Source organism: Haliaeetus albicilla, chromosome 5 (assembly GCF_947461875.1).
Source record: "Haliaeetus albicilla chromosome 5, bHalAlb1.1, whole genome shotgun sequence".
Classification (NCBI taxonomy): Eukaryota; Metazoa; Chordata; class Aves; order Accipitriformes; family Accipitridae; genus Haliaeetus; species Haliaeetus albicilla.
In genome coordinates this window covers 26,603,019-26,629,093 of record NC_091487.1, presented here as the reverse complement: position 1 = coordinate 26,629,093, position 26,075 = coordinate 26,603,019, and the positions used below count along the sequence as shown (strand labels likewise).

Here is a 26,075-nt window from a genome sequence, read left to right as displayed (position 1 = left end):
GGACATGCAGCACAAAGACAACAGTTCAATGTCTGACTAGAAGACACCAAGGTGACATTTTTGTACTATAATTTTTAGTTTCAACAGTGACTACAGTTGCTACCAGTGTATTGCATGTTGTTCCCGATATAAAAGGGCCTAGGAGAAGGAAGGCTCCATACTGCTGCTGACTGCTCTAGTCACAGACAAGAAGTGGCTGCCAGTTTTCCCTGAGTAGGAGTCTGTCTGTTCCACACCAGCAATAAAGGCCTCTGCAAATCTGACCTAGTCTCTACACAGCAAACCACTTCTCCAGACACATCTGAAACCCCTGGAGCTGGTTTCATCATCCTCCAAGAGGACTGCAGAGAATTGTATTTCCCTGCGTTTCTTCACCCACTGCCGTAAGCAGCACTATCTCAACTCGAGGCAACCTCACACTTCAGCTACTGAAGCACAAGAGAGGCCCAAGCAGCTGTGCCTTCTGGTAAGAGATGAGATTGCTAAGATTACTCAGAAAATTGCATGACTTTACAGGCTTTCAGAATTATGTTAGCCTCAATCCCTAAATTAAGGGGTGGGTATGGGCCAACACACTTCTCGCAGCTTATCAGAGAATTGCCTCAAGAGGAAGAGAAGAATTTGGTTTTGGCTACTGCAGAGTCACTCCCCCAAAAAACACCCAAATTCACTCTGGCCTTCACATGCCTCAGAGAAAACTCTGGAGCAGCCTTAGGCCAATTCCAGTTTCTCCATCCCTCATGTGGTGCAAGAGCTCTGCTTCCTTTGTCTGTATTCGTTGCAGCTTTATACCACGGCTGAGAAGCTTGGCTCTCAGCCTCACTCCCCACTTCCAACCTCATGTGCAATTGCCCACGCCTCAGCATACTTTGTAGCACACCATCCCTGCAGAAGGGTAGTTGGAAAAGACTGATTGGGAATTTTGGGTGAACTTCAGCTACAGCTGTTTTGGTTTACTGCAAAAGAAGTTATAGCAAATTATGTCTAAAAATGAACACATTCATGCAGTAACACCTCCCTCCTACAATCAAGTTTCATGCTCTGGAGAGCAAAGATTAGGGTTTCTCACGCATTCAATGAAAAAAAACAACAAAAAAACAAAACAAAACAAAACAAAAAAACCCCAAACCAAGGAAAGAGTTTAAAAGGAAGATTCTAAAATCTCAGATTCTGCACCATACAGCTGATGCCGAGACAAGCTGAGGTTCTGGTGTACTTTGCTGTTTCCCATAAGTGTTTTCCTTCTATAGTTCCTATAATCACATGTTCAAACTCTTTTTGCTGTCATATGCCAGGTCAGTCAGACACAAGATGGTAGCCAAAACCATACAAAACATAGTAATTCACTACAGGAACCAGGAGTTACAGCCTGGTTCAGCTGACCAACTCAGCCATAACACTTTGAAAGCAAGAAGGGATCTTATCCAAATCAAGCATCATTTCCCCATTTTCTCATTCAGGTATCTGAAGTATCCTTCTCCGTACCTCTACAACTGAGGCAAACAGAATGCTGAGCAGAGGAACCAAATGCACAAAAGTCCAGTTTCCCAAGCAGCACATCCTGACACACCTCAGGTCAAGTGGCCATGTATAGAATCAAGGATCCTAAGACATCAGCCAACTCCTTGCTATTGCTGGAGACACAAGCTGGGGTGTGTAGGATTCCAGCATGAAGTGCATAGGCATGATTTCTCTCCCAGCCCCAAGTCCATGCCAGGTGCCAGCATAAATGGACATTGTGGAGTCAGCAACAGGTCACTGTCACCACTCCCTCTCTAAGACACCACAAGAAACTGGTGATCAGGACGGACAATGTGGGCAGCCAGATGATATCACACATCCTGCAAAGACAGGCAGAAACTTTAGATCCTACTTCGTCCTAAAGTAATCCAGCATGCTGAGCACTTTCCTTCACACCCAAACAGATAAGAGTTTCTGAAAACTCCAGCCTCAACTTGGCCCCCTTCCCATGAGTAATACTGGTCATGGCATGTAAAGACATGTCCACATGGTTTGCTATGTATCATTTTGTTCATGCCAGGTTTGCAAAGTCACCCCACCTGACCCCAACTCCAACAGCTCTAGACTCACCATCTCTGTGATTTCCAGGGGACAGTGGAACTTGTTTCTGGATTCTTCATAACGCTCACCACTGCTCTATCTAACCTCTGTCTTCTCTGAGTCCAGCATAAGACAACTTTGTTCCCACAAGTAGCTTCTAAATAATACCATGACCCCACACAATGCTACAGAGGCAATCCCTGAGACTCACATGCACTGCTCACTCTCTTCTTTAGCCAGCACTCATGGTTTGAAAGCCAGAATCAAGGCTAGAGGCTGGTTTTGTAATATATGAGAACATCTGCCTAGTTATATGGTGGAATACACACAGCCAGCTAATGCTATGCTGGCTGAAGATGGGCTAAATCTTTGTACAGCCCAGGAAACTGTTTTCATTGTTATACAGGCAGCAATGCTAATGGGTACAGAATCATGTTGCAGAATCTTCTCAAGTTTTAAAGTTATGATTTTAATCCTCAAGCTACAAAAAAAAAAAGTCCATGAAAACCAGTGATAAATTGAATGCTTTTTGTCGGAGCTGGGAACAGCTCAAGCTCAGAGAATCACAGAAATTGGGTATTGCCCCTGAAGGCAACAAGCTGTCCACTTACTAGCAAAGCCCTTGTTCCTTAGCAGACACTTGCAGGTACATTGTTTCCACCCTGCAATCTGAAAGTATTTTGTACAACTTTAAAACGTGCAAAGGACTCAAATACCCCCTCTTCTGCTGGCTTCATCTAACCCTCTTGAAAGTACAGTGAAGCACAAGCAGTACAAATACCTGCAGCTCAAAGAGTTAGGTAATACAGTGAGATGAAAAAGTAATTGCACCAACTGCATTATTAATTTACATAAAAGAGTCTTTAAAATACTTTCTGGCATTACTAGCTGCTTCAGCCTATTTTCCAGCCCGCTGCAGAGAGGCCTCACAGTAGCCTGCGAGCCCCAGCCGAGTCCTGCCTCTTCCCAGAGAGGTTCAGTCAGACATCCTGAAAGGCTGCAGGTGGAGAACTGTCCTCTCCCCTCTGCAGCAGACCTCAGCGAGACACCCAAAGACCTGGAGAGGCCCCTCACCCATGGACAGCACTAACCAGTTTGACTCCCTCTGTACAGCCCCGAAAGAACACTGAGCTGAGAAGGTAGCATTTTTAAAATATTTTATTTATTATACAAACTATTTACAAAATCAGCTACTACAACCACAGGCTTCCAAATTTTGGCTGAACTCTGCCAGAAATTCACCAGAGGGAACTAGGATTTGACCTGTATCATCCACAGCTCCTGGTTTCTAAAAACATGCAACATGGCCAGCAGGTGCAGGCTGAAGCCATGCCCTATGCACCTCAAAGCAGCTTCAGGAAACACAGAACCTGTCCGAGATGATACCAGGATCCTAAGGATTTCTACAGAAGGGCCTCTATTAAGTGGGAATAAATAAACAGTAAAAAGAAAAGTAACGAGCCTCTGCCAGAAGTAACATACAGTATAGGTGACCAAAGCACATCCCCATTGCCAGTGTTAAGGGCAGCATAAAAAGTGACTGTACTGGGAGAGTATAAAGCTAGAGACAAGTTTAGAAACATTGTGATGTATCTGAGGAACATGGGACCAGCTAGGGGCCTGTGGAAACAATGGGGATGGGTTTAGTTGACTAAGAGCACCCATCACAGTTCTGACTTGCACTTGTGTTAAGAAGAAAGTCCTTGGTATCTGCACAGCTGCTGGGAAGTGTGGGGTGTGGGCTGCAATGCAGTAAAAAGAATTTAGGAGCTCTTTCCAGCAGAGGAAGACTGCCCAATGTCCAGCTACTTCATCCTCAGAATAAAAAAGTCCAGCTCAAGAGAAGAAGGGAGAAGATTCCTGAGGAAGATGTCACTGGCAGAGCTGGCCCATAGCTACAAGGCTGGAAACATCCTCACCAGGTGAGACTGCAAGACAAGGCTGCAACATGGGAACAGCATTAAGCTACGCCTCCCAACAAACAGTCACCCACCTCGTCTCGGTCCCTGGAAACAGCAGTGAAGTGGTGGCATGGAGAACACAGGAGCTATAACTCTACTGACCATGGAAGCCATCTGCAGTGTAAATAAAATGGTACCATACTCTCCACCCAAAGGAGGTCAGGACCTTGCAGAATGGAGCCTGCACTAAAAAAGGGAGAACAGCCACTACTAAAGTGATCTGTCAGAGCGCAACAGTGGTAACTCTCAAGCTGGCAGCCTCCCAGCACCGTGGTGCCAGTGAGAGAATGAATTCACAAGGCAAAGAAATCCCCCTGAGTAGTCTCAATGTTCAGCTGGCTGCTTTTTGGCACCAAAATGGCTTATTTTTTTTTCTGTACAGAAGTAACACACTCAGCCCAAGAATGGTTAAGATGCTGCCTTAAAAACATTTTCTAGATGTAGAATGTTTCCCCCAAATTCCCAGTCAATTCAACTAAGGTATACTGGAAAAGCAATACAGTTATCTTAAAATATCCATACTGTGCAGAAATCTGCCCTGATCAGCTTGAGGACAGCAGAAAGGGACTGAAGAGGACGATGTGACTTTTTATCTAATACAGTGTTCTAAAATTAGCTCAGGGTTGCCAGTCTGAGACTCCATTCTGGAAGAAACTCAGTAATTCCATAATCCAGTGAAAGCTTACACTGCAGGTAGTAGCAATGCAGGTTTCTCACACTTTGACTCCTGCATGCCTTTGACTCCTGACCTGAACTGTTTAAGGGAGTGTTGAGAACTTAAAGATCTTGAATTTTGCTTCACTGAAGAACTCATGAAGATTCCCAGATTCCCCTTCCCTTTATTTCCCTGGGAAGGGCTGAATGGACTGCCAGCAACAACACACCGCAATCATAAGCTTACTTCTCATGCTGGCCTGCCCACTCCTCTCCCCACAAGCCAGACAACTGGGAGTGCAGGCTGTTGAGTGATCACTTGAGTGAAGTTCTTGTTTACATTTTGTGCTGGAAAGCCAGCAGCACTGAATGGAAAAGGAGGAAAGCAGAGCTGAAGAAAGAAGGTAGGAAGATTGGGAGGACAGAAAGCCAGCTGCTCTCCAGGCACCAGCACCCCTCTGGAAACTCTGCCTGAAATGCAGTAGAGAAAAAGAAGCCTCAGGCTGCTGCATGATAGAGGTAGAAGCCAAGACCCTGTGGGATGCCAGCATGGAGGTACCACGCTCTGCCCAGTACCATCACCCCAACAACAAATGCAAGCCCAGTGCACACTGTAGCTGCTTACTGACCTGTCACTGTTAGTACATAATATACATACCCTGAACGTGAATGTGGGATAGGCATTGGTGCTCAGCATTGAGGGATCACACTCATGCCCATACTCTCTCTCCTGAGGAAGGGAAAAGAAGGCAAGGGCATGGGACAGCTTCCTGTGCAACATCAACTGTCAGAAACATTCAATGGAGGAGAAACTCCTCTTCCAGTTCATTTGCAGAGGCTCATTACCAGCCACTGCTGGAGAAGGACGCTTCTGCTGCTGGACCCTGGCGGAGGTAGTACAGGATCACTGTCAGGGCCAGCACTTGTGCTCCAATGAGATTGTTCTCCCCTTTGGGTTACTCCCTCCAGTGGATACTGCCTATTTTTCTCTGTGGCACAGGCGACAGCAGCATCCAGAGCAAGATGGAGAAGGAGAATCAGAAACACTTCTGGGTCAGGTGCTGAAAGGATGGACAACCCTATACTCTTCATGAGTCATAGTTAGATGAGCTATCAGGGTAGCATTACTGTGGGAGTTGAGCCAAGACATGGAAAGTTACTAAGGCTTCCCATGAGCCAGCTTTCCAGCAGAGCTCCATGCTGGTCTTCCCCCTTCCTCCCAGAGAGCTACAATAAAGGCAGCTCATCAGATCTTCTGCACATCACTAACTTTTGCTTATGAACTTCATCTTCTCACAGAAGGATGGGGGTGCAGGGAAATCAAGTGTAGTATCTCCTTGATGAATGCACCACAGTCCTTTTGCTGTTTCACATTGAACCAAAAGGGAGAATGAGGGAAAGGGAAAAGATGAACTCTTGATGACATATTTGGGATACGGAAAGGCCACGTGACATCTTCTGGATGACAAGTTCCTTTACATGGAGTCTTTGCTCTGTGTCCATTGCCCATGTGAAGGGAAGGAGAACAAGCAGAGGACTGAACCTGGGTCTTGCCATGAAGAGCCAGGAGGCTAAGTTGTCTCCTGGAAAGGGGAAATCACAGCATGCCAAAGCCCTCACAACCCTCGCTGATGGCTAGCTGCAGCATCTTGTGCACTTCTTCATAGGAGTCATAAGTAGGGAGGCACAGCTGGTTAAAACTGTAAAACAAAAGAAAAATTTCATTCAGACTAGATCTGACAGGGGACCATCCCCATCAGCTGCTTTTAGATGGGTTGACACGAGCGTCACACACATTACATGTTATACACTGCTTGCTCACCACAACTAGCTGGTGTCATTCCCAAAAGCACAATGCAGAAAGTCCTACCACCCCAGGATACTTGCCAAGTGTGGGCTGTCGGCAAAGTACTGTGAGTTGGAGCTGCAATGATCTGGAAAGATGGACAGAGTGCAGCAAACCCTCCTGGGGGCAGCTGGGAGGAACCAGTTGTGAACTGCAAGAGCCTGGCCAGCTCTTCCTGCGTGAAACTAGAGACCACAGTCCAAAACCACCTCATGACCTGTTAGGAAACAGGAAAGGTAAAGCCAGTTCAGCCAAGCAAATCAAGTAGGCATATAAGCAAGTTGCAAGAAGATCAGTCAACTGCCCTTGCAAGCGAGTGCTCTACTAATAGTCAGAATTATTTTGTTTTACCAGGGTGACACATAGAGGCAAGTATTACATAGGTTCTTCTTATCAGTTAAGAGATGTCCCACGCTACTACCTCCCACCAGTCCTTTCCCTTAAAGGAGAAAGCTTATGCTCTCCCCACAGAGATTTTAATTTTAGAAATACCTGCATAGGCAATGAGGTAGGTTTACAATGCAGAAGCTCATTTGCTTCTTCCACTATGCTCATCTTTTACTTTTTCACATCCTCCGGTAATTTTGCAGGAAGGTGGAACCATCCCAGTGTTTACAGCTAGAAGCTCATACTCCCAATCTCTTTTCATCTTGGGTGTTTTGGCAGCTTCCATTATTTTTCTAACTGAAGCTGCTACCGTTCCCATACCCCTCCCACGGGGAAAGGCAGGGAGGGATGGGAACAATTACAGGGTACAAATTTAGGCTACTACATCAGTAGTTTTTACAACAGCACTGAATTCCAAACACTCCATGTTGGCTGCAATCATGATCTTCAAGCATCCCTTAGAGATAAGTGTATCACCATGAACATCTTCAGTAGCAATAATTCCCACCAATTCCTCCCAACTCCCTGCTGAACTGTTCTTAATTAGTGTTGTTGGATTTTCTTAAAAAGACCACTGCTGCTGATTTTTACCTGCTGGTAACTAATTAAGTATCACCTCTAGTCAGCCAGGCTGAAGGATTTCTCTAGGGTGAAACATTATTTCATAATGCGTGCAGTCCTACTCCTGACCCCCGAATCTTCCAGTTTGTCCTTCTGCAAGCTAATTTCCAACCAAGAAATCTGTTCGCAGTTTTAAGTTGTCTTCTGCTGTAGTTGGGATAACTGGTTTCAGCAAGGAGGATGGAGAAACCCTTTCACTTACCTTCTCACGGAAGTGCCAAGACCCTCCTACCACTACAGCATGTGCCTTGAAGTCACAGACACTGATATCTCCAGTACCGCACATAAGCAACTGAAAGGCAAGAGACTGCAGTCAGAAAGTCAGGAGCTCAGGAAACAAGGCAACAGTTACTGTGCAGATTACAAACATTTAAAATGCTTAGAGAATAAACATTTTGGCTTTATTCCAGATCCAGAAAGCACTTCCATTGTCGGAGAGGAGGGGAAGTAAGGGTAGAGATGCTTATGGAGGCAGCAATTACCTCAAGCTCATTCTCATCAAAAATAGCCAGGAGGTTCTCAGGAACTAACTCGTTAAGACCTGGAAGAGAAGAGGAGAGAAATGCAGCAAGAGCTATCCTCTGGGACATAAAGGCAGAAAGGAGCGGGGAGCAGACAGCCTGTTACCTTTCAGGAAGTGATCCACTTCCTCTCTAACCTGATTGGCCAGCCTGTATTGCGCAAGCAGATTTAGATACAAGATTTTGTTTTCATTGGTCACTGGTATTTGAGCCCCTCCTGTCACCAGTTCCACCACCTGAAAACAGAAGAACACTTGATCTTGAGTGTGACCAGCAGCATTCCCCAAACCTGAACTCCCAACCAGAATAAACCCAAGCAAGGAGCTACTGCCCAGAGTAAGCTCAATTTTCTGGGGCACAAAGGAGAGTTCTCAGCCACCCCTGCTACAGGCAGAAGGGGTTAAACTGTCCCACCTTCAGGAACTGCCTCCCTCACCTTCTCCAGCTGTCCTGTTTTGCTATACTTCTCTTCAGCAAAGACCAGATCCATCTCGCTCACATCATTGTTTAGTATGAAACAAACTTTGGATTTATAGAATTCTGGGTCATCTGTTTCAAAATACTGTGTGAAAGAAAAAGAAGGCAGGGACACGGAGGGAAGAAAGAAAAACATACATTGTTAACCAGGACTCTGGATCTGCTTCTACTACACCAATGCTCAACCTCTCCCCACACCAATACAGGCTTCAGACAAGGCTGGGAAGCTTTACCTTGTAATGCATACGAAGCCCTATGATCTGAGCCAGGAATGATCTGGTGAAGCGAGCTCGAACCAGTTGTTTGTAAGCACCTCCCAGAGATGATTCATAAAGACACTTTCCTACTAGGCGGCCTGCAAATTCATATACTTTGAGTCGTAAATATGTGGGACGCCCTGGATTTGGATGCACCTGTGAAGATGAAGCAAAATGAAATATCCAAGTACCAGACAAGACTAATAAAAAACAAGTATGGGACTAGTTCAAGTCACTGCATCTCTCAGGCTTCCCCAGAAGCTTTAGTGTAATATTCTCAAAGCCAAGCAACAGAAGTAAAATGCCTGAGCCTGCCTAGGAAGAATACAAAATGTTTCACATGCACAGGCCAGAAGCTGTACAAGAGCAGAAAAGGATTCTGAAACATTCAGATCCAACAAAACCTCTAGACACTCTGATGCCACCTCCTCTTGCTCAGAAATCCAGCCTTCCCTGCTGACTGGCCACCCTCTGCTGTTCATCCAGCCAGTTCTTTGACACTTCAATGGGTTAAGATCATTAAGCAAAGCTTTGAGAAAGGCACTGGAAGTGACTGTGCAGGCAAGCTAAAGAACGGGTAAGGTTGAACACCACTTAATAGCAGCAACATTACTTAACCATCAGCATGTCAATGCACACATTTCTGTGCATTCAGCATAGGAACTGCACTCACCAAGGCCTGGTTGTTATCACTAAAGCGGGTAAAGAGTTGATTGGTGGTATCAAATAACGCCTTACAGATGAGCTCAAACCACTCTCTGCGTGGACCTCCCCAGTCCAGAGCTACAAGATAAAACAAGCCTGGTCATCCATGGGTCATCAATTCAAGAGTTTCATGAATGCTGCTCACTATTACCTGACATGACAGCTCATCACCGTGAACAGCTCTATAGCAAAAAAGCAGGAGACAGGGACTCTAGAACTTTAGGTTCTGCTCCAAAACCTAGTCCTGATATTTTTTATTTGGGCCTCAGGTCCCTATGTAAAGCAGGGATAGAATAGCACTGGCAGGATAAGTTGCTAACATCTGTGAGAAAGTGATAGTACTGGAAAGCCACAAAGGATAGCCATATTACAAGAAACCAGAATTTCAGACTAAAACTACTCCACCATCATTCCTTTCACTTCCTCCTTAAACATATTCACAAGATAACTCACCTTCTTCATCCTGAAAAATCACTTCAAAGTTTTTGCTCCAGTCAGAAACAGAAAAATTTCGTGTTGCTTTAAAAGACTGCAAAAAAAAAAAAAAAAGCAGCAGCCATTACTGCTTGGCACCCCATAGCCAATATGCAATCCTGCACATGTGGATAGGCAATTTAAGCAACACAAAACCCAAGAAACAGTCTAGTACTCTCAAGTATAAAAGTGAGAATTAGGAACTCCTAAGGTCTAATTCTTATTTGTCCAAAGCCACAGAAGCCCATTCCTCATTTTCTATTATAAGACACATTATCCACATACAGCTCGTCTTAAAACCAGTGTGAGGTCTTAGCACAGCACAGATGTATCCCTCTCAAGGCTGCAGTACAGTATTGTTTAAAGTATTAAAATGCCTGTGGGAAGGAGCAATTTCTGTAAAGCACTCTCAGCCCACGAATTAGAATTAAAAAAGGAACATTTCAGAGAGCATTAGAAAATAGCTTCAAGGGTTCACTGAGTGCATACTTAAAGCAAGTCACGATGCAAAAAAGTAGCAAAATATTTCCAGTGTCTAGAACTTGCTGTGTCCTGATTCTGGATTCCAATTAAAGAAAATTTAGAAAGCTGCACAGCAGTCCTCAGTCATACAGGTAGCTTTGGCTTAGCTTATCTTCAAATAGGTTAGAGCATCATGCTAGTCATACCTCTGGGTTAAACACCTTGGTCACATTCATTGTGCTTGTCAACCTTGGACACTAAAGCTTACATTTATTATTGTTATGGCCCTTAATTTATTTTGTCTTACCAGGCTGTAACACCAGTGCTCATGACAGCGCAGGAATTTCCAAAATAGGAGGAAAAATAGTCATGGAAATGCTGTTTAGAAGTGAAGTCATTTTGTAGCAAGCTATTAACCGAAACATAATCTCATAAACACTGCAAGCTTGTACGTGCAGAAAATATTCTAAAACACAGATTTACTGCATGTAAGTCAAGGGAAATCCCAGCCACTCCTGCTTTCCCCAGAAATGTTCTTTTCCATCTTTATAACATTACTGTTGTGAGACACATGTGGAAACAATAAGTCAGGATAACTGCCTGCGCTGTGGACACAGTATTTAGAATGTCAGTTAAAAACTGTATTATATGAATGATGCTTTTTTAAATTCGATTTTAGAAGCACATCAGGTCAAGTCAGTATCAGTGAAGACTTAGCAGATTTCCTGCTTTTCCAGGCTATGCACGCATTTACCCTAGACATCTCTCAGGGCTTGATTTACTCTGCGACGAGTTCCTTAAAAATTTATCAGAGCTGAAGTTTCCTCATTACTTAAGAAACTGATCTGATCTTACTGGCTGTAGAGAAGGAACACAGCATCCCACACAATACCAAACCTGAACACAGAGGAGCTACCTTGAGATTATTTTTTTTTCTTTTTTTCCATCTCAAGCTGTCTACTGGCATCTGCCTTGAAACAGAAGGACTAATTATTTTAATGTGGTTGCCCCAGCACATGCCAGTTTAGATTTCTTTAGGCACTGAGCAGAAAAAAAAAGAATGGAGGAAGCATTGGACTTAAGTGAAGTGACCTATACACTCACCGACTCCAGCAGACAGTGACGGCTGACCTTCAGCGTGACCTTCGAATGAGGTCTTTTCATATGCACCTGACGTAGCTCTCGCTGAAAGAAGTTCACTTTGTCCTGGAAGGTCTCTGAGCCCCCTGAGAATAGTGACAATTTGGGTCAGGCCTCAGCTGTCAACATCTCGAACATCTAGAAGGCATTCCTAAGACTAACTGCACAGGTGTCCTGTTTTTGGCTGGGAAAGTTAACTTTCTTTCTAGTAGCTGGTATAGTGTTATGTTTTGGGTTCAGTATGAAAATAATGTTGATAGCAACAACGAAAAACATCAGTGTATTAAGTGGTGTTTATACCAAGTCAAGGATTTTTCAGCTTCTCATGCCCAGCCAGCAAGAAGGCTGGAGGGGCACAAGAAGTTGGAAGGGGACACAGCCAGGGCACCTGACCCAAACTGGCCAACGGAGTATTCCATACCATGTGACATCATGCCCAGTATATAAACTGTGGGGAGTTGGCCTGGGCGGATCACTGCTTAGGAACTAATGGCATTGGTCAGCAAGTGGTGAGCAATTGCATTGTGCATCACTTGTTTTCTATATTCCAATCCTTTAATTATTACTGTCATTTTATTACTGTTATTACTACCATTATTAGTTTTTTCCTTTCTGTTCTATTAAACTGTTCTTATCTCAACCCACAAGTTTTATCTTTTTCTTTCCGATTCTCTCCCCCATCCCACTGCGGGGCGGGAAGTGAGTGAGCAGGTGCACGGTGCTTAGTTGCTGGCTGTGGTTAAACCATGACAACAGGTCAGCTTTACAGCCCAAGGATGAGTTTTTTACAGCAAGGTTTGGAGACAGAACTCTAAAGGCAGTTTGCAGTTAGTCTTGCTGACATTCAGATACTCACAGGTGTGCTTTCAACGAGCCTGACAGAAAAGCCAAACTGAAAAGGAACAGCTGGCATGATGAAATACATTCACTGGAAGCACCAACAGGAACAGAACATGAGACTCTGGGAATCAGAGTCCTCATTAGAGGTCATTCAGTGCTAGCAATCCTCATTCCCTGGGGAAACCAGCAGACTCAAGTGCTAACTTCCTGATTACTGTACCCACCTCACCACCCCTTTACCTATGTTTTTATGCAGAGAGCGAATGAAAGTGGCTGCCAAGATGTTCCTCTCCTTGCAGCTGAGCTCCACAGGGGGTTGGATCCCATCATCCACCACCAGTGTCAGTAATTTGTGCACAGGGTCAGGACCAAGGTATGAAAACTAGCAGCAAAAAGATGCAAGAACGGGTAAACCCATCATGCAGAAGGCACAGTATGTTCAGTAGACAGAGCAACACCACCTGTGCTCTAAAACTTTCTCTGCTCTCTTATGTAGATGTAGTTAACAGGAACACTATTTCAAGCATCCAGACTCCAGTTAGGAGGCTGCTTCAAACTTCACACCCTAGCCTAGGGGCTTCAGTAGACACCACCACAGCATTTTAGCAAGGTTGTGAGGAAAATAAACATGGGAAATGCAAAAGGAATCAAGATTTTTGCCTAGCATTGGGACAAAGGGCAGGAAGGAGTGATACAACTGGCTCCTATTCACAAATACTAGCAGAATTCAGGCAATGAGAGGGAATTCCACAGTTGAATCTTATGCAACAAAATGTTGTTGTGGGTGGAAGCCCTTCTCTCCAAAAGGAAAAATCAAACTGTGATTCATCACAAGGACCACAAGATAACAACAGGAGGTGCAGTGACAGCTGCACAGAAAAAGACTCACCTTTGTGCCAGGACATACTCTAAAGGTGAAAAGGCGCCATGGAATAATCTTCAGGTAAAATTCTTTCACTGAGAATTGCTGAGCAACCACAAGGAAAAGAAAATGTTAAAGGTCACACATCTGTTAAGGGCTGTCCCTGAAACACATGAGGCACAGGACAAATCCATAAGGCCAGGCCTCCCTTCAACCCCAGGGACAGGTTTCTGCAACATTTGGTGAAATCTTCTTCTGGCACAATACATAAAAACCCTTAAAGCTGTACAGAACTGTAAGCAACTTGTCAGTAAGATTTTACTGCATGTATTTACGATGCATGCGGGATCCCAGCATGACATGTTTTACAGCAATAAGCCATTGTGTTCAGCAGAACATCACCAGTCTAATTGGAAGGTAATGTTAAGTACACTTGATAGGCTGAATTCAGGACAAGTCTGTAATGCATTAACAAGAAGGGTTTGGAAAAAGTCACACTAACAGCACTATTGCTACTACTCCCTAATTTTCACAAACATTTCAAACAACTTTTGAAAAGCACTTGCAATTGCTAAGTCCAGGAGGTTTGCAGAAATTTCTTCTCAGTGTATTTCTGCCAGAACAAATCACTAACTGTGGAACTGTCATCTTCTGGAGCACAAGCTAAGATGAAATTTTAGCATCTTTAGAGAAAACACAACCATTTCCTGCACAAGCCTGTTCTAGCTGCAATGACTGGAAAAAATGACAAGCAGCATTTCTCCAGAAACAAAGCAAATATGAACAGCAACCCCTTAAAGAAATAACAGCATAGTAAGTTATCTGCTGTGCAGGACAGATGCTCTAGATTATATATAGACTTATCCAGGGATACAATTACACAGACATCAGAATTGCATTAACAACTCTGGCACCTAAAGGGAACCTGCAACAGTACCCACTTCTGTTGATCTCCTTTACCAGGTAACACAATAGAAAAAAGAGTACAAAAGTCCAGAACGATACCCCAAGGATGAAAGGATGCTGAGCTCACAAGGACCCAGCACTCACTCCCAAAGTAGTTCTTAGAGCTGCACGCAGCACAGATTTAGAACTCTCTAGCAACACTCTATCCTGTAACTGTTTTACAGCCCTCTTTCTCTCTTTGTCAGGAAAGCAATTCCTTAATTAGTCTTTCACTTTGATGTCTATCACTGCATTTTTCAGAATGCATTCAGATCGCTAGATTAGCAAAGTGAATTTAAGTTTATTAGTAGATTTAGCAGAATTTTCTTTCTAGTTTCCCTGATGCTTGTAGACAATAATAAGGGGTAATAGTTTCTGTTAACATATTCTTACTATAAAGAATCCTGTTTCTCTTGACTTGCTTGAATCCTGTTTCTTCTGTTTATACATTTACCTTTTGTCCTCTGCCCATTTTTTTTCCTTTTCTTTGCCCTGGAACATTCATGAAACAGGACAAAGACATAAAATCTGAGAAGTCTCTTCCTCTATGTTCCAATCTACAGGTATCAGAAACTGAGAAAGGGTATTGCAGGTCTGACTTGAACAGAGCTAAGGCAAGGCAAACAGACTATCTATTGAACAATCAGTGAGAAAATTCCCAGTAGGCTTTGGGTCAGACCTAGAAAGACTCATGGAGTCCTAAAACTTCAAGGAGCATTTTAACGTTATTCTCAGTCTACTGAGACGTTTTACTGCCTAGCCTTAGGCAAACCTTTTTTAACCAAATCTGAGGCACCTAAATCTGGAGCTAAGATACAGGGCACAAGGAAGCTCTTCAGTCGCAGTGTACTTTAAACGTGCACCCAAGAGTGGTAACTTTGTGATATCTACCTTAGGTGACACATAGCAGTACACTTTTTTAGGTTTCTTCACTTTCTCAGGTGTTTGGCTGTCAGAGGGAGAATCTTCATCTTCATCCTCAGTTGCAGTAGAAGGACGGCGCTGGGAGGAGCTCAGGTGCGTTGGTGGAAGTTGCCACTGAGTGTTGGTATAACTAGGAGCATCATAAAGGTAGGCTTCAAAGTAAATACTGACACCCGAGGTGGACACATTGCGTTCTACAATGTTCTTTTCATTCTCTGAGTGAAACAGATAAGAGAGTTGTGTAAATCTTAACGGAGACCACAATAAAAAAGTAAAGAATCCACAGACCACCAGCAAATTAGTTGCTATGATTTTAAAGAAAAGGCTACACATCCAAAGGAAAATCCGGTCAAGTGAAACTGATGAAGAGAACCCAGGAGTGGGATAAAAAAAGATTTCAAGACAGCAGTTTGTCTGTCCTGGCTTCAGTGACCGGTTGAAGAAAAAAGGGAAAAAGGCATACAGAACCTCCCTCTCAGAGCACCAGCTTGAAGGCATAGCCACTTGACAGCCATATTGCAGACTGGCTTACTCATGAAGAAACCAGGAATTATAAAATTGTAAAAAAGCACATAGGTCACATGCACTGTCATTCATCTATATACAATACATGACTGGCTCACTCCCAGTATGGCCCAGATGCTAAGTACTAGCAAGCAATAAAAATTGCCTAATTTCAGAGGTAAACCTCCGGAGATAGGGGAAAAACACATGTGCTTTTATCAGCTGGTGAAACAGAGTATCAGCCTTCAGAGATGTCCCTTGTCAGGAGCAAATTCATTTACCTTAGCATTTTTAAATGAATAGGCATTCCTTGAGCAATTAAGCATGGCTAGCCTGCAGGGAAGCCACATTTAGCTCTGCCACACAAGTGTGCAAAGCATCTTGTAAGAGGACACCTGGAGAATGAATACTGAGTAGGTCTCGACTCACCACTTAGAACAATGATGTCAAAATCACCATTGCTTATGGGCTGGTTCTGGTAGGAGATGCAGGCATGGAAACACCCCCTACAGTGCAAGGTGAGTCGGAAGAACACTTCGCAAGTCTGCCGGTTGGACACCACAGACTTCTCAAACACAACGTCAGAGCTCTCTTCTTCTTGAGGACCCAGCTAAACAGAAAACAAATTAATAAAGGGGGCTCTCTAGCTCACCTGAAGTCAAGCAGCAAGTGATGAGGTTGCACTCACCTCATGGATGGAGAGGCTGTAATTGTGCTCATCTATCAGGGACACAGAATTGCTGGTGGGATTGTCATACTCATCTCTGGGAACTATCTGCAGAGTGTGCTGCTGTCCACAAGTCAGCACCAGAGTGGAGAAATGGCAGACGATTTTGGTTTTGGAGGGAACCACCATCCCTTAAGACAATAACAGTTTAGAGTCAAACAAATTCCAAGCTGAAGCTACCAAGAGCAAAGGAAAAGCAACTGGGGCACAATATCCTTGAAAATGGATCAAATCTAAACACATTCTATACCCCTACATTCAAAAAATAAAGTATCTGAGCACTGAAATACATGATGTGGTGCACAGGGTTTGCCTTGGGTCAGAAACTTAATACTGATATAGCAAACGCAGTTACTAGCCTTCTAAAGAATGTTTTTTCCACTATTCTAACCTTCAGCTCAAGAACTTGCTCCCACTGCACATACAAAATACAAGTCAGCTGACATCCAAGGAAACCTGCAAATTCAGCTTACCAAAAAAACTTTAGCCTGAAGGGTATCCAAATTAAACCTGAGCTTCCCCTTTCTGACGAGGTACATTAGCAAGCTTTGTATCTATTCACAATGCAATGGAATAGAGGTACTTTCAATGAACATGTACATGAAATATAAAAGATGCTGATTGGGGTCAAAAAACAAAAGTAGAAGGAAACCAATTTAAAATGGATAAAAAAGTTTTTAAAGAAGCATATAATCAAAGGTATCAACTGCTCCAGGAGCTTAAAGGAATAGAGTAGGGTATTCAAAAGAGGAAGAGTCAAATCATGACAGCATTTCCAATTCAGAGGCAAATAACTCAGTACTTTTACAAAAGGCATTCTCTGACTACTGGATGGATCACGAAGAAGTTACTACAAAACAGAGAACATGACATAAGTGGTTAGGGAGTTTAAGCAGCACTAATGACTTATTCTGTAAGGCAGTTTCTATTTTGCCACGTACTGGTAGTCACAAGTATGTTTTAGTCATGGGTCTATTGCTGGGATCTACACATGGCAAGAGGAAAATGGTAAAGGGTAACCCTTTCCCTGTCACCTACCTATTTTAGCTGGAAACACATTTACCTAACTGCCTCCAATACCTCCAAATCCACTTTGAATCATTAGAGGGCCAGTTAGATCTTACCTGGCTGGAACACCTTGTAGTACGGGCTGTAAGCCACATTCAAGCCACCGAGTTTTACAGTGATCTCGTATCTCCCAGCCCTGCGCACAGTGAAGGCCACTTTCACCACATTGGAATTAGGCTCCTGAAGAACTTCCTGGGTTACAGGAATATCAATTGCTAGCTCCACATGGCAGATGTGAACTCGCAGCCCCACAGGCCGGTGAGCAGGGAAGGGTTGCCCATTTTTATAGAATAACTGCATGGGAAATGGAGAAGTCCAGGTCAGCAAAAATATGCAGTGCACAGAGGAAGAGAAAGCAAGTCGCCTTGAGGAAACAAGGGCAAGAACCCCAGCTCAGCAAAGGAAAAAAAATTAAGAGCCAGCTCTGTCACACAGGCCGTGTTCTCCAAAGCAAACAGGGCACAAGTGGGCATTGAACAGCCTCATTCTCTTTTGTGCTGGGGTTCAAATGAGTGCCCTGAAAAGAAGGTGCCACTAGGCATTTCTTCTCTGCACTGTTAGTGCAATATCAGAGCAGAAACCAAGAGAACCCACTACCAAAAGGAAAAAAGCAAAGCTACATCCTTTCAGAGAAACAAGCAGATCTTGTCCATTTGTACAGCTAAGCTCTGGAAAAGCTCTCACCAATTTATTACAGAAAACAGTTTGGAGAAGATGCTGACCTATGGAGCTGACCCAGTCTGTGCTGATAAGAAGCATCAGCATGAAAACGACGTGTTAGATAAAATCACAGGCAGCTCAATCACAGAAGTGATCTGCTGGACAATTTCAGAGGGTAACATACCTCAGCTCAATCACAGAAGTGATCTGCTGGACAATTTCAGAGGGTAACATACCTCAACCAGTACTTCCTTACAAGGAAAGAATTACACCTTGAAACCCTATGCGCATGGCTCTTCAAGAGCTGCAGCTTGTGGCCAGACCCTGCCTGCCATCTGCAATCAACCTGCAATCAGCAAGAGGTTACTATTATTCCGTTTCTAAATAAGGGAGGTCGTGGGGCCTGAAGTAGTACGTATCTTGACTGTCAGCGAGAGAAAACAGTGCATGCAACAGCTACTGTTGATGAATAAAGGGCTAAGCAAATGGGAGACAAGCATGAAGTGGAAGGGCACATTGCTGGAGCTGCCATAAGTGAGAGTCAGTAAGGTGAAGGGAATAAATTTAAACAGCAGGAACAGAACAAGTCCCTTTCCCCTCAGCTCTTTTTCACTGCCTGCCCTGGAGTTAGAACACCTTATTCACCTTCAAGCAGAAGGGTTTTCCTCGCCTTAGCAGGAGGTATGGGTATGGCAACCTAGCTGAACCTTTCTTCTTATTTCAATACCCTTCTTGGTAGGGAAGGTGGGGCAGAAAGGTGGGCACGAGCCCAGCAAATCTGTTCAAACTTTCTCCACTTAGTTTCAAACTCTCAGCGTTCAGCCCCTCACCTATCTTATTTGTATACTTGTCTCATTCCCCTAGACTTGGCCTTTTGGTATTGGAGAGAAAAAAGAATCCTTGGCAGGCTTTTCCAGGTCAGACAGAATAACACTCAATTTTGGAGGAATGGGGAGCAGCCATGAAGCTTTACAATTCTTGAGTTGTTAAAACACCCATTCCCATGCTCCCAACTTCAGCTGCACAACCAAAAGATAGCACCAAGTCTGCTGAAGGCAAGGCTCAGCCCACTCACTTCCCAGTAAAGGAAGCAGTAGATAGGACAAGCCTGGTCTCCTCCGGTTCTTCAGAGGATTCTAAAGAGAGGGAGATAAGATTTTAAGGAGCGCAAACCTCAGCTATGCACTTACAGAGTTCTGCAACACAACTATGGGTGGCAGAAGACATAAACAGATAGTTTTCTTACTCCTAAGTTACATCCACCTTGGCCCCAATAAAAAACATTTGAAGAGCCCATCCCTAACTCAGACCTCTGTTCCTGCCCCCAAAGCTGCATGGAAACAGAAATATTCCCTTACATGCACTCGGAAGGCCATGCTATGGCCCACCTCATAGGGGTCCTTCCAATCCCAGGAGATTTTGCAGGACCGGGGATCCAGGTAGTTGCCTCGCACGTAGTCATAAATAGTTCGCTCCCCTCGGCGTTCCCGGTCCTCATGCTGAAGGAAGCTGACTATACGTGCGGCAAGCTCAAAGAGGAACTTAATGGTGAAGAAGAAAACTACCACAGACACTGTGATCCCACCTGCAGTAAGGAGAGAAGAGAGGGTGGTTGCAGCAGCATGGCTGAGTCAGGCACCAAAATCTCCTCTGTGTGAGCCCAAAATGCCTTTTATTAATGACATTCTACTCAACTGCAAATTAGGTGTTTAAGGCAGAAGCTATTGTGTGAACACTTATGGTTTGTGTTATGCTACAAGTAAGGTTAGAAAATAACAAGTCCCTTAAAACTCTGCAAATGACTGCAAACAGAGAAAATATGTAAAGGTGGTACAGAGTCTCCAGTATGGCTAGCAGACATCCCAACAGAAGCATGGAATTCCCTTTGAGCTGCAAATTAGAACTACAGAGATTCCTTTAAGGAAAACAGTTGTATAACCACACAACCCCTGCATATCACATTAAGGCTGGATTAAGAAGCATCATGGAGGCAACAACCCTGCACTAGTTCCTGAAAGAAAAAGTAAGGGAGTGGCTTAGGAATGAGGTCAATGGAAGGACTTTAGGAACAAGAATAGTGGAGAGGCAAGTCTGCCAGGTGGAGGGCACAGTGTGGGGTGACAGTAACTTCATGTTTGTTAGGTAGACTCTGAACTAACATGAAAGCAGAGGCTTTCAAGAAATCCTTCTAAAGCCTATGGAGAGGTCAACAAAGACAGTGGCAGCCTTTCCTTCACTTACCAATAATGTAAAACATCAGGTCCCTTCGGTGAGACACACAGCCGAGGATCACAGCTGCATCTAGAACACAAAATAGGCCAAGTCCAGTCCAATGACTCTTCCTCACACACACTGGCCTAAACTTAATCTATGATTCCTCAGACAAATACCTATCGAACATCTATCTTCCTCTCCAAGGACATCCCTAAAGCATTATTCCATAAGACTGTGATTTATGCAAACAGCATAGCATGCTACAAGGAACAGTTCTCCCTCAATCACAGATTCCCATTCAGATTCAGGGATCTATAAGGACAACATATTATCCTCAGAAACCAGTGAGAGCAGGCTCTGGCTGCTGCAAGAAGGAGCTACTTTTTGCAGGATCACTAAGTTTGACAGCACCAGCCAAAAGCCACTCATCCAAACTCTCACACCTGCTTGCTTCTGCAAGTCACAAAGTTAACTTCTAGTCTGCCATGAAAGCACATCACAGAGCCACCACCAAAATGGACAGAAGATGACCCTCAACCAGCAACCTTAGAAGAAAAAGCTATGGAATAAAAGGGTTGCAGACAAGACCATCCCCATTTGTTCAGAACAAACAAAATCCTTCTAGGGCAGAGCTGAATCCATTTTTTGCCCTGTAACTCTACGACAGAAAGTACGAATGCAACTGGAAAACAGTCCATCTGTATTTTTCTGCTCACTTCTGCAAAGCAGAGCCTCTCCACTGAAACTCTCACTGATCAACATACAAGCTAAAACCTTGGTTTTGTACACTATTAAGATTACAGCAATTTTTAGAGACACCAATCTAGAATCAAGTTCTCACTGAGGGGACTGCTAAACAAACATGTAGTAAAAAGACCACACCCAGAACAACAACATGCTGTTTGGTTGATAAGACATAGCTGACAGATGGAAGAGCAGCAGCAAGGAACGTGACAAGTAGACAAACAATTTGGCATACACTAATGCATACAATATAGCTCGCCATGTCACCACTCAGTTAGTGAGAAGCTACATTGTGCATTCAAGCCGCTTTTTCTATTTATTTTTTTTAAACAAACACAAAAGGGGAGTTATTTATCAGTCATCTCAACAGCAGCAGCAACGGACAGCAGCATGCAGAAAGCTTAAATGAGGTATTTCCTCCCAACAATAGCCATGACTTTCCAACCTAGCAAATACCATTTGATGGCCTCCACAGATACTCCAACCCTCCAACCAAAGAGCAATCACATACCTTTACACAAGTGTCCATGTTCTAAAAGCCAAAAGGGGGGTACCCATTCTTCAGCATCCTTCCTCTTTGTGCCCAACACTGGGGCTAATGTCAGCAAGAAGAGGCCATAGAGAAGATTATCACAGAGGGAGAAACTCCTGGAACTTGCATCACAGAATCACTGCTGAAAGGTGAGCACAGCAATTTCCTCCTCTTTGTGGAAAACGGTTGTCCTGCAGTATTGCTCCCTATAGCCTGCTGTTTGCTAGCTTCCCTGGAAAAGAAAAAAAATGAGAGAGAAAGGTTAGATGTCTCCACTGTTGTGGGCAAATCTAGCAAGTAGAAACACATGAGAGGTGTAAGATGCAAGAATATCACTAGATGTCAAATGCATAGGAGATGAGCTATAAAGGATGGCGCAGCTAAGAACCTGCGTGCTATTTATGAGGCGTGCTAAGGAGCAGGTACCACTTCAAGCCTTCACAACCCACAAAATGTCATGTACTATTCTCAGACTGATTTTGCCCAAATCTAGAGGGCTATTTATAGACAAGCCTAAAAATAATTAAATAAATAAATCTTTGAAAGTTCTTGGATCTCAAAGCAAACTAGATAATTTCTTTTGTTGCTCTTGTTTTAGGTATTCAGGAAACTAGTATCCTCATAAGGCATTTCAGTTTCAGCAGCACTATCCACTAAATTACAGTCTACTGTCAAGATTGAGATTAAAAAAAAAAAAATTTTTTAAAAAAATCTAACAGCAAGGATTGATGCAGCCCACAAAAAACAGGACATATGCCAGAAGAAAAGCCACAGAACCTACACAGTCGGTATCTACTCATTCAGAACACAGGTTATATAAACGAGTGAGAATAAAATGAACAAACCCACACTCACCACAGCAACTCTCTGTAAAGAGAGTCAGCTCTTCCGGGGATGTAAGTGATGCACTCCTTCTGCCTGCCATATCACTGCCTCAGCTGCCACTTCCTTCTTACTCCCGCCTCATCTACCTTCCTCTTCAGATGCCTCTTATTTCCCTCCATCCCAATAATCATACAGATCTGGCAGCCCTTGCATACGTCCACTAAGCTTTCTAATGCATATGAAAACCGACAGGTAAGTCTGTGCAGAGCTCTTTGATTGTGCTGCAGAAGCAGCCAGACTCTCACTCTCTTTTCCTCCCCCACATCTCAAGGAAAATCCCACCCACTCAGCTATTTTCTTCTTTCCTCTGCTTGAGCAAACAGTGTTGCAGTCCCCAAGGCATAAGTTCTCATTCTCTTCCTAGATGAAGGTTTCTAAACTCATATCTCTGTGTACTAAGAATCACAGACTTCGCAATTTCATTGGTATTTGAGTTCTTTCACAGTACCTATCCAAGCTGTGCTACAAATGGCTGGTTGAAACTCTGCTCCAGCTTGGCCTGGCTGTGGAAGGTGTATGGTTCCTCCCCACACAGCTGAGGAATTTCACAGAAACTTATCAATATTTGGGAATCTATGAGATCTCCCTCCAGCATCTTACAGAACCACTCTCTTCATGTCACTGAAAAAACAACACAAAATTGGCCCTGTGGGTTCATCTACCCAAGCCATTTCTGCCTCAGTCCATAACTCTTTCCCTTCTGTAAAGCATACCACAAGTGACACAGACTCTCTCTCGAAAACATAAAAAGAGAAAGACCCATCACTTCAACTACAAGATTTTTAAGTCAATTGAAGCCTGAGTATCTTGATCTGGGTTGCAGAATTTCAGCGCTCACTGGACACAGGGAATTAATTATCTCCCTCAGTCAGCACAGCAACTTCTCATTTTATTATCTCTACATGAAGTGGTAAACAAGACACCAAGTCAGGTGGCCACCAGAGATGAAGTGGCTGTCATACAATCAACTTCCCTCTAGCATACACACTGCCATCAGCTTTAAGGAGGCTCTTGCAGCTAGGATACATTGGGGTAAAGAACCAAGTTGCGAGTATTTGGTATCCAAGATATGTTGCCACTCACTTACCAGAATGTAGATCTAAATTAAAATAGTATCTCTGCTAAGAACTGCCAGCTAACAATCTGGGAAATGAATTCTGAAAATCAGCAATATAAGGTGCCATCATAGCTAGGCTGGAAAAAAAATGCTGAATTGTCCGACAGGTCTTAGTGATCCAAGGACAGAGCAAGCAACGGTCTCCTGCCATCTGCAGGGAAAGTGGGGATTTGGAAAGCTTCACCTTGGTTTGACTCCAGGAGAAGTACTGGCAGAATCAGCATAGACAGTATGGAATCATAAAATAAACCACATTAGTGCTATTGCTTCTCTCAAGTCAGCAAGGAAAGGAAGGTCAGTAATGGGAAAACATTTTGTTTGTATTACTGCTGCTGTGAAGCCAGAAGAACACAGTACAAAGCTCCAGAAGGAAGCACAAGTGTAGCTGCACATACAAAAGGAACTGTAACACAGTAATGGCACATTTGTGTGGCTACTGCTATGATGCCAGTTGGGGGCATGCTATACAGAACTGATTTACTGAGGTCCTAGGAAATCTGTTGTGCCTCTTGGTTTTTTTCGGTGCACTGATAAATTTAACTTCCTTTCTTGTCTCCCTTGACAAGTTCTAAAACTAAGAAGATGGACTTAAAACCTTTCTGCAGGTTGATACTACCTCATCCAACCAAGAAGAGAGAATCCTTCATCTCTGTGCAAAACATCCTCTCGATCCACATGCACAAATGTCCACCACCAATGGCACGTGTGTCTCATGCCACGCACAAGACAACAATTCTCTTCTGAGTAAAAAGGCACAGTATTTTCGCACATTAAGTAGAGCATGCACAAACCAACAAACAGGAATGCCCATGGGAACCTAACTTTAAAATACACCCACAGAAGACTGAAGAGTCAGCGCAAAAGGCACTGAGCAGGCTCCAGTATCAGCTGTCAAGGACAAAAGCCACATCAATGGCCAGTGTCCATACAAAACAGTCATTCTCTCATCAGGGCTGGGATTTGTCATACACGTTTACACACAAGCCAAATAAAATAGTGACAACAGGAAAAAAAAAATAACATGGGAGGCTTTTGCCAACTGCCTAAGTCTACAGACTTTTCATCACAACTGAACCACCACCAGGGCTGTCAGCTCCTCCCGCCTTCCTCAAACACAGCAAGCCAGCCAGATGGCAACTTCCAGGCCAGTCTCGTCTGGTATGATCACCCAGGTGGAAAGCTTAGCCACGGTTTCCCTAACAAACTGAGTTCTCCTTTCAGCCTAATTTTCTTCCTCATTGTCAGAGCCTCAGTCGTGGTTCTACTGAGGCCAGCGCTTCAGGAAAAAACTCCTGCATAGTACCTCACTGGCTGCATATCTGCTTTTTCTGACCAGCACACCAGATAAAACCAGTTGTATTTGGAAGATACCAACAGCTGCCAGTTCTCACTAATCCCAAAAGCTTACACGAGAAAGATAACAACAAGGAGGCCTCTCTCTCACCCTTCCCTGCACAGGGCACTAGAAACCAAGTGCCTGGGACTAGTCTGAGAACATGGAGAACGTTTCCTTATGTGTGCAGAAGAGATACTTCAGGTCAGACTACACCATTACGGCTGCAGAAAGCACAGCTGCAATTATGCTCATTTGCCAGGATTTCAGGTCACAGCTGTTGGCAAGATCTACGGATCCTGACAACCTGCTGCTTTTCATGAACACGTTCACGAGCTAGAGTGCAGCACAGACAGCTTGACATGAAGTCTTCAAAACGCGCCAGCCCAGTGAGCTTAAGGAAGCGGGCTGAAGACCTCCGTGCCCTCCCAGCTCCGCAAAAGAGAAAAGCAGGGGGGAAGGAGGGCGACCGGTGCGCTGCGGTTCCCCCTCCAGCCCGCACCAGCTGTGGCTCGGCGGGGCCACCAAACCCCGCGGCCTTGCCGCAGGCGCCAGCCCCCCCCAACCTACCCCACGTGCCACCGGCAGCGCCGTGCAAACGGCACGGCTAAGCCTGAAGAGAACGCCGGAGGCCGGCGCGGGGCAGGCGGAGCCAGCTCCTCCCGCTCACCGGGAGCCCCGCTCCCGCCCGCCCCCGCCGCCGGCAGAGCGCGGACCTCCGCCGCGGTAGCTCCAGGCCTGCCAGGCGCAGCGGCGGGCGGCTCCCAGCACGGGCGCCCGGGGCCGGCAGCGGGGCCGCCCGCGCCCCTCCCGCCGCCACCCGCGGCCGGGCCGGGCCCGGCCCGGCCACCACCCCGGCGGGACGCCCGAGCACGGCGGGGCGACTGAGTTGCAGCTCCCTCGCCCCGGGAGCCCCGCTCCCCCCGCCGGAGCCCGCCCTCCCCTCCCGCCCCCTCCCCCCGAGGCGCGGGAGGGGGCGGGGAGCGCCGTTACCGAGGGCTCCGGCGACGGCCGCGGCGTCGGGCCCGCTCCTGCGCGCGACCGGCGCGGGCTCCCGCTGCCCCGTGCCGGCGGCCGGAAGTGACGCCACTCCCGGACCTTCTCGGCGAGGCGGAACGCGGTGACGCGTCGTGGCGGCACCGGAAGTAGCGGCG

The 26,075-nt window shown here is 44.9% G+C and overlaps 2 protein-coding genes across 10 annotated transcripts in view; both read right to left on the bottom strand.

The window, feature by feature from the left end:
• The window catches only part of LTBP2 (latent transforming growth factor beta binding protein 2), a 98,582-nt gene extending 93,116 nt beyond the window's left edge, over nucleotides 1-5,466 (bottom strand). The window contains exon 1 of the mRNA XM_069783877.1: nucleotides 5,335-5,466. Coding sequence (XP_069639978.1) covers nucleotides 5,335-5,360 — 26 coding nt within the window. The 5' untranslated portion in view covers nucleotides 5,361-5,466. The remainder of the gene's footprint in view (nucleotides 1-5,334) is intronic.
• AREL1 (apoptosis resistant E3 ubiquitin protein ligase 1) lies at nucleotides 3,204-26,028 on the bottom strand. 9 transcript variants are annotated; one of them, XM_069783878.1, is made up of 20 exons: nucleotides 25,915-26,028; nucleotides 21,566-21,818; nucleotides 20,338-20,397; nucleotides 19,455-19,681; nucleotides 17,493-17,730; nucleotides 16,330-16,499; nucleotides 16,071-16,251; nucleotides 15,105-15,352; nucleotides 13,296-13,373; nucleotides 12,647-12,788; nucleotides 11,531-11,652; nucleotides 9,944-10,019; nucleotides 9,459-9,568; nucleotides 8,762-8,941; nucleotides 8,488-8,613; nucleotides 8,158-8,287; nucleotides 8,013-8,071; nucleotides 7,733-7,822; nucleotides 6,499-6,739; nucleotides 3,204-6,376 (listed from the first exon to the last, which is right to left on the bottom strand). In XM_069783878.1, the coding sequence occupies exons 3-20, from the start codon at nucleotides 20,351-20,353 to the stop codon at nucleotides 6,312-6,314; spliced, it is 2,499 nt and encodes an 832-aa protein (XP_069639979.1). In that variant the 5' UTR covers nucleotides 20,354-20,397; nucleotides 21,566-21,818; nucleotides 25,915-26,028; the 3' UTR covers nucleotides 3,204-6,311. The 9 variants fall into 9 exon arrangements, with proteins under 9 accessions (XP_069639979.1, XP_069639981.1, XP_069639982.1 ...); XM_069783880.1 differs by having other exon boundaries at nucleotides 6,564-6,739; XM_069783881.1 differs by having other exon boundaries at nucleotides 19,485-19,681.
• Between the last annotated feature and the right edge of the window lie 47 nt (nucleotides 26,029-26,075).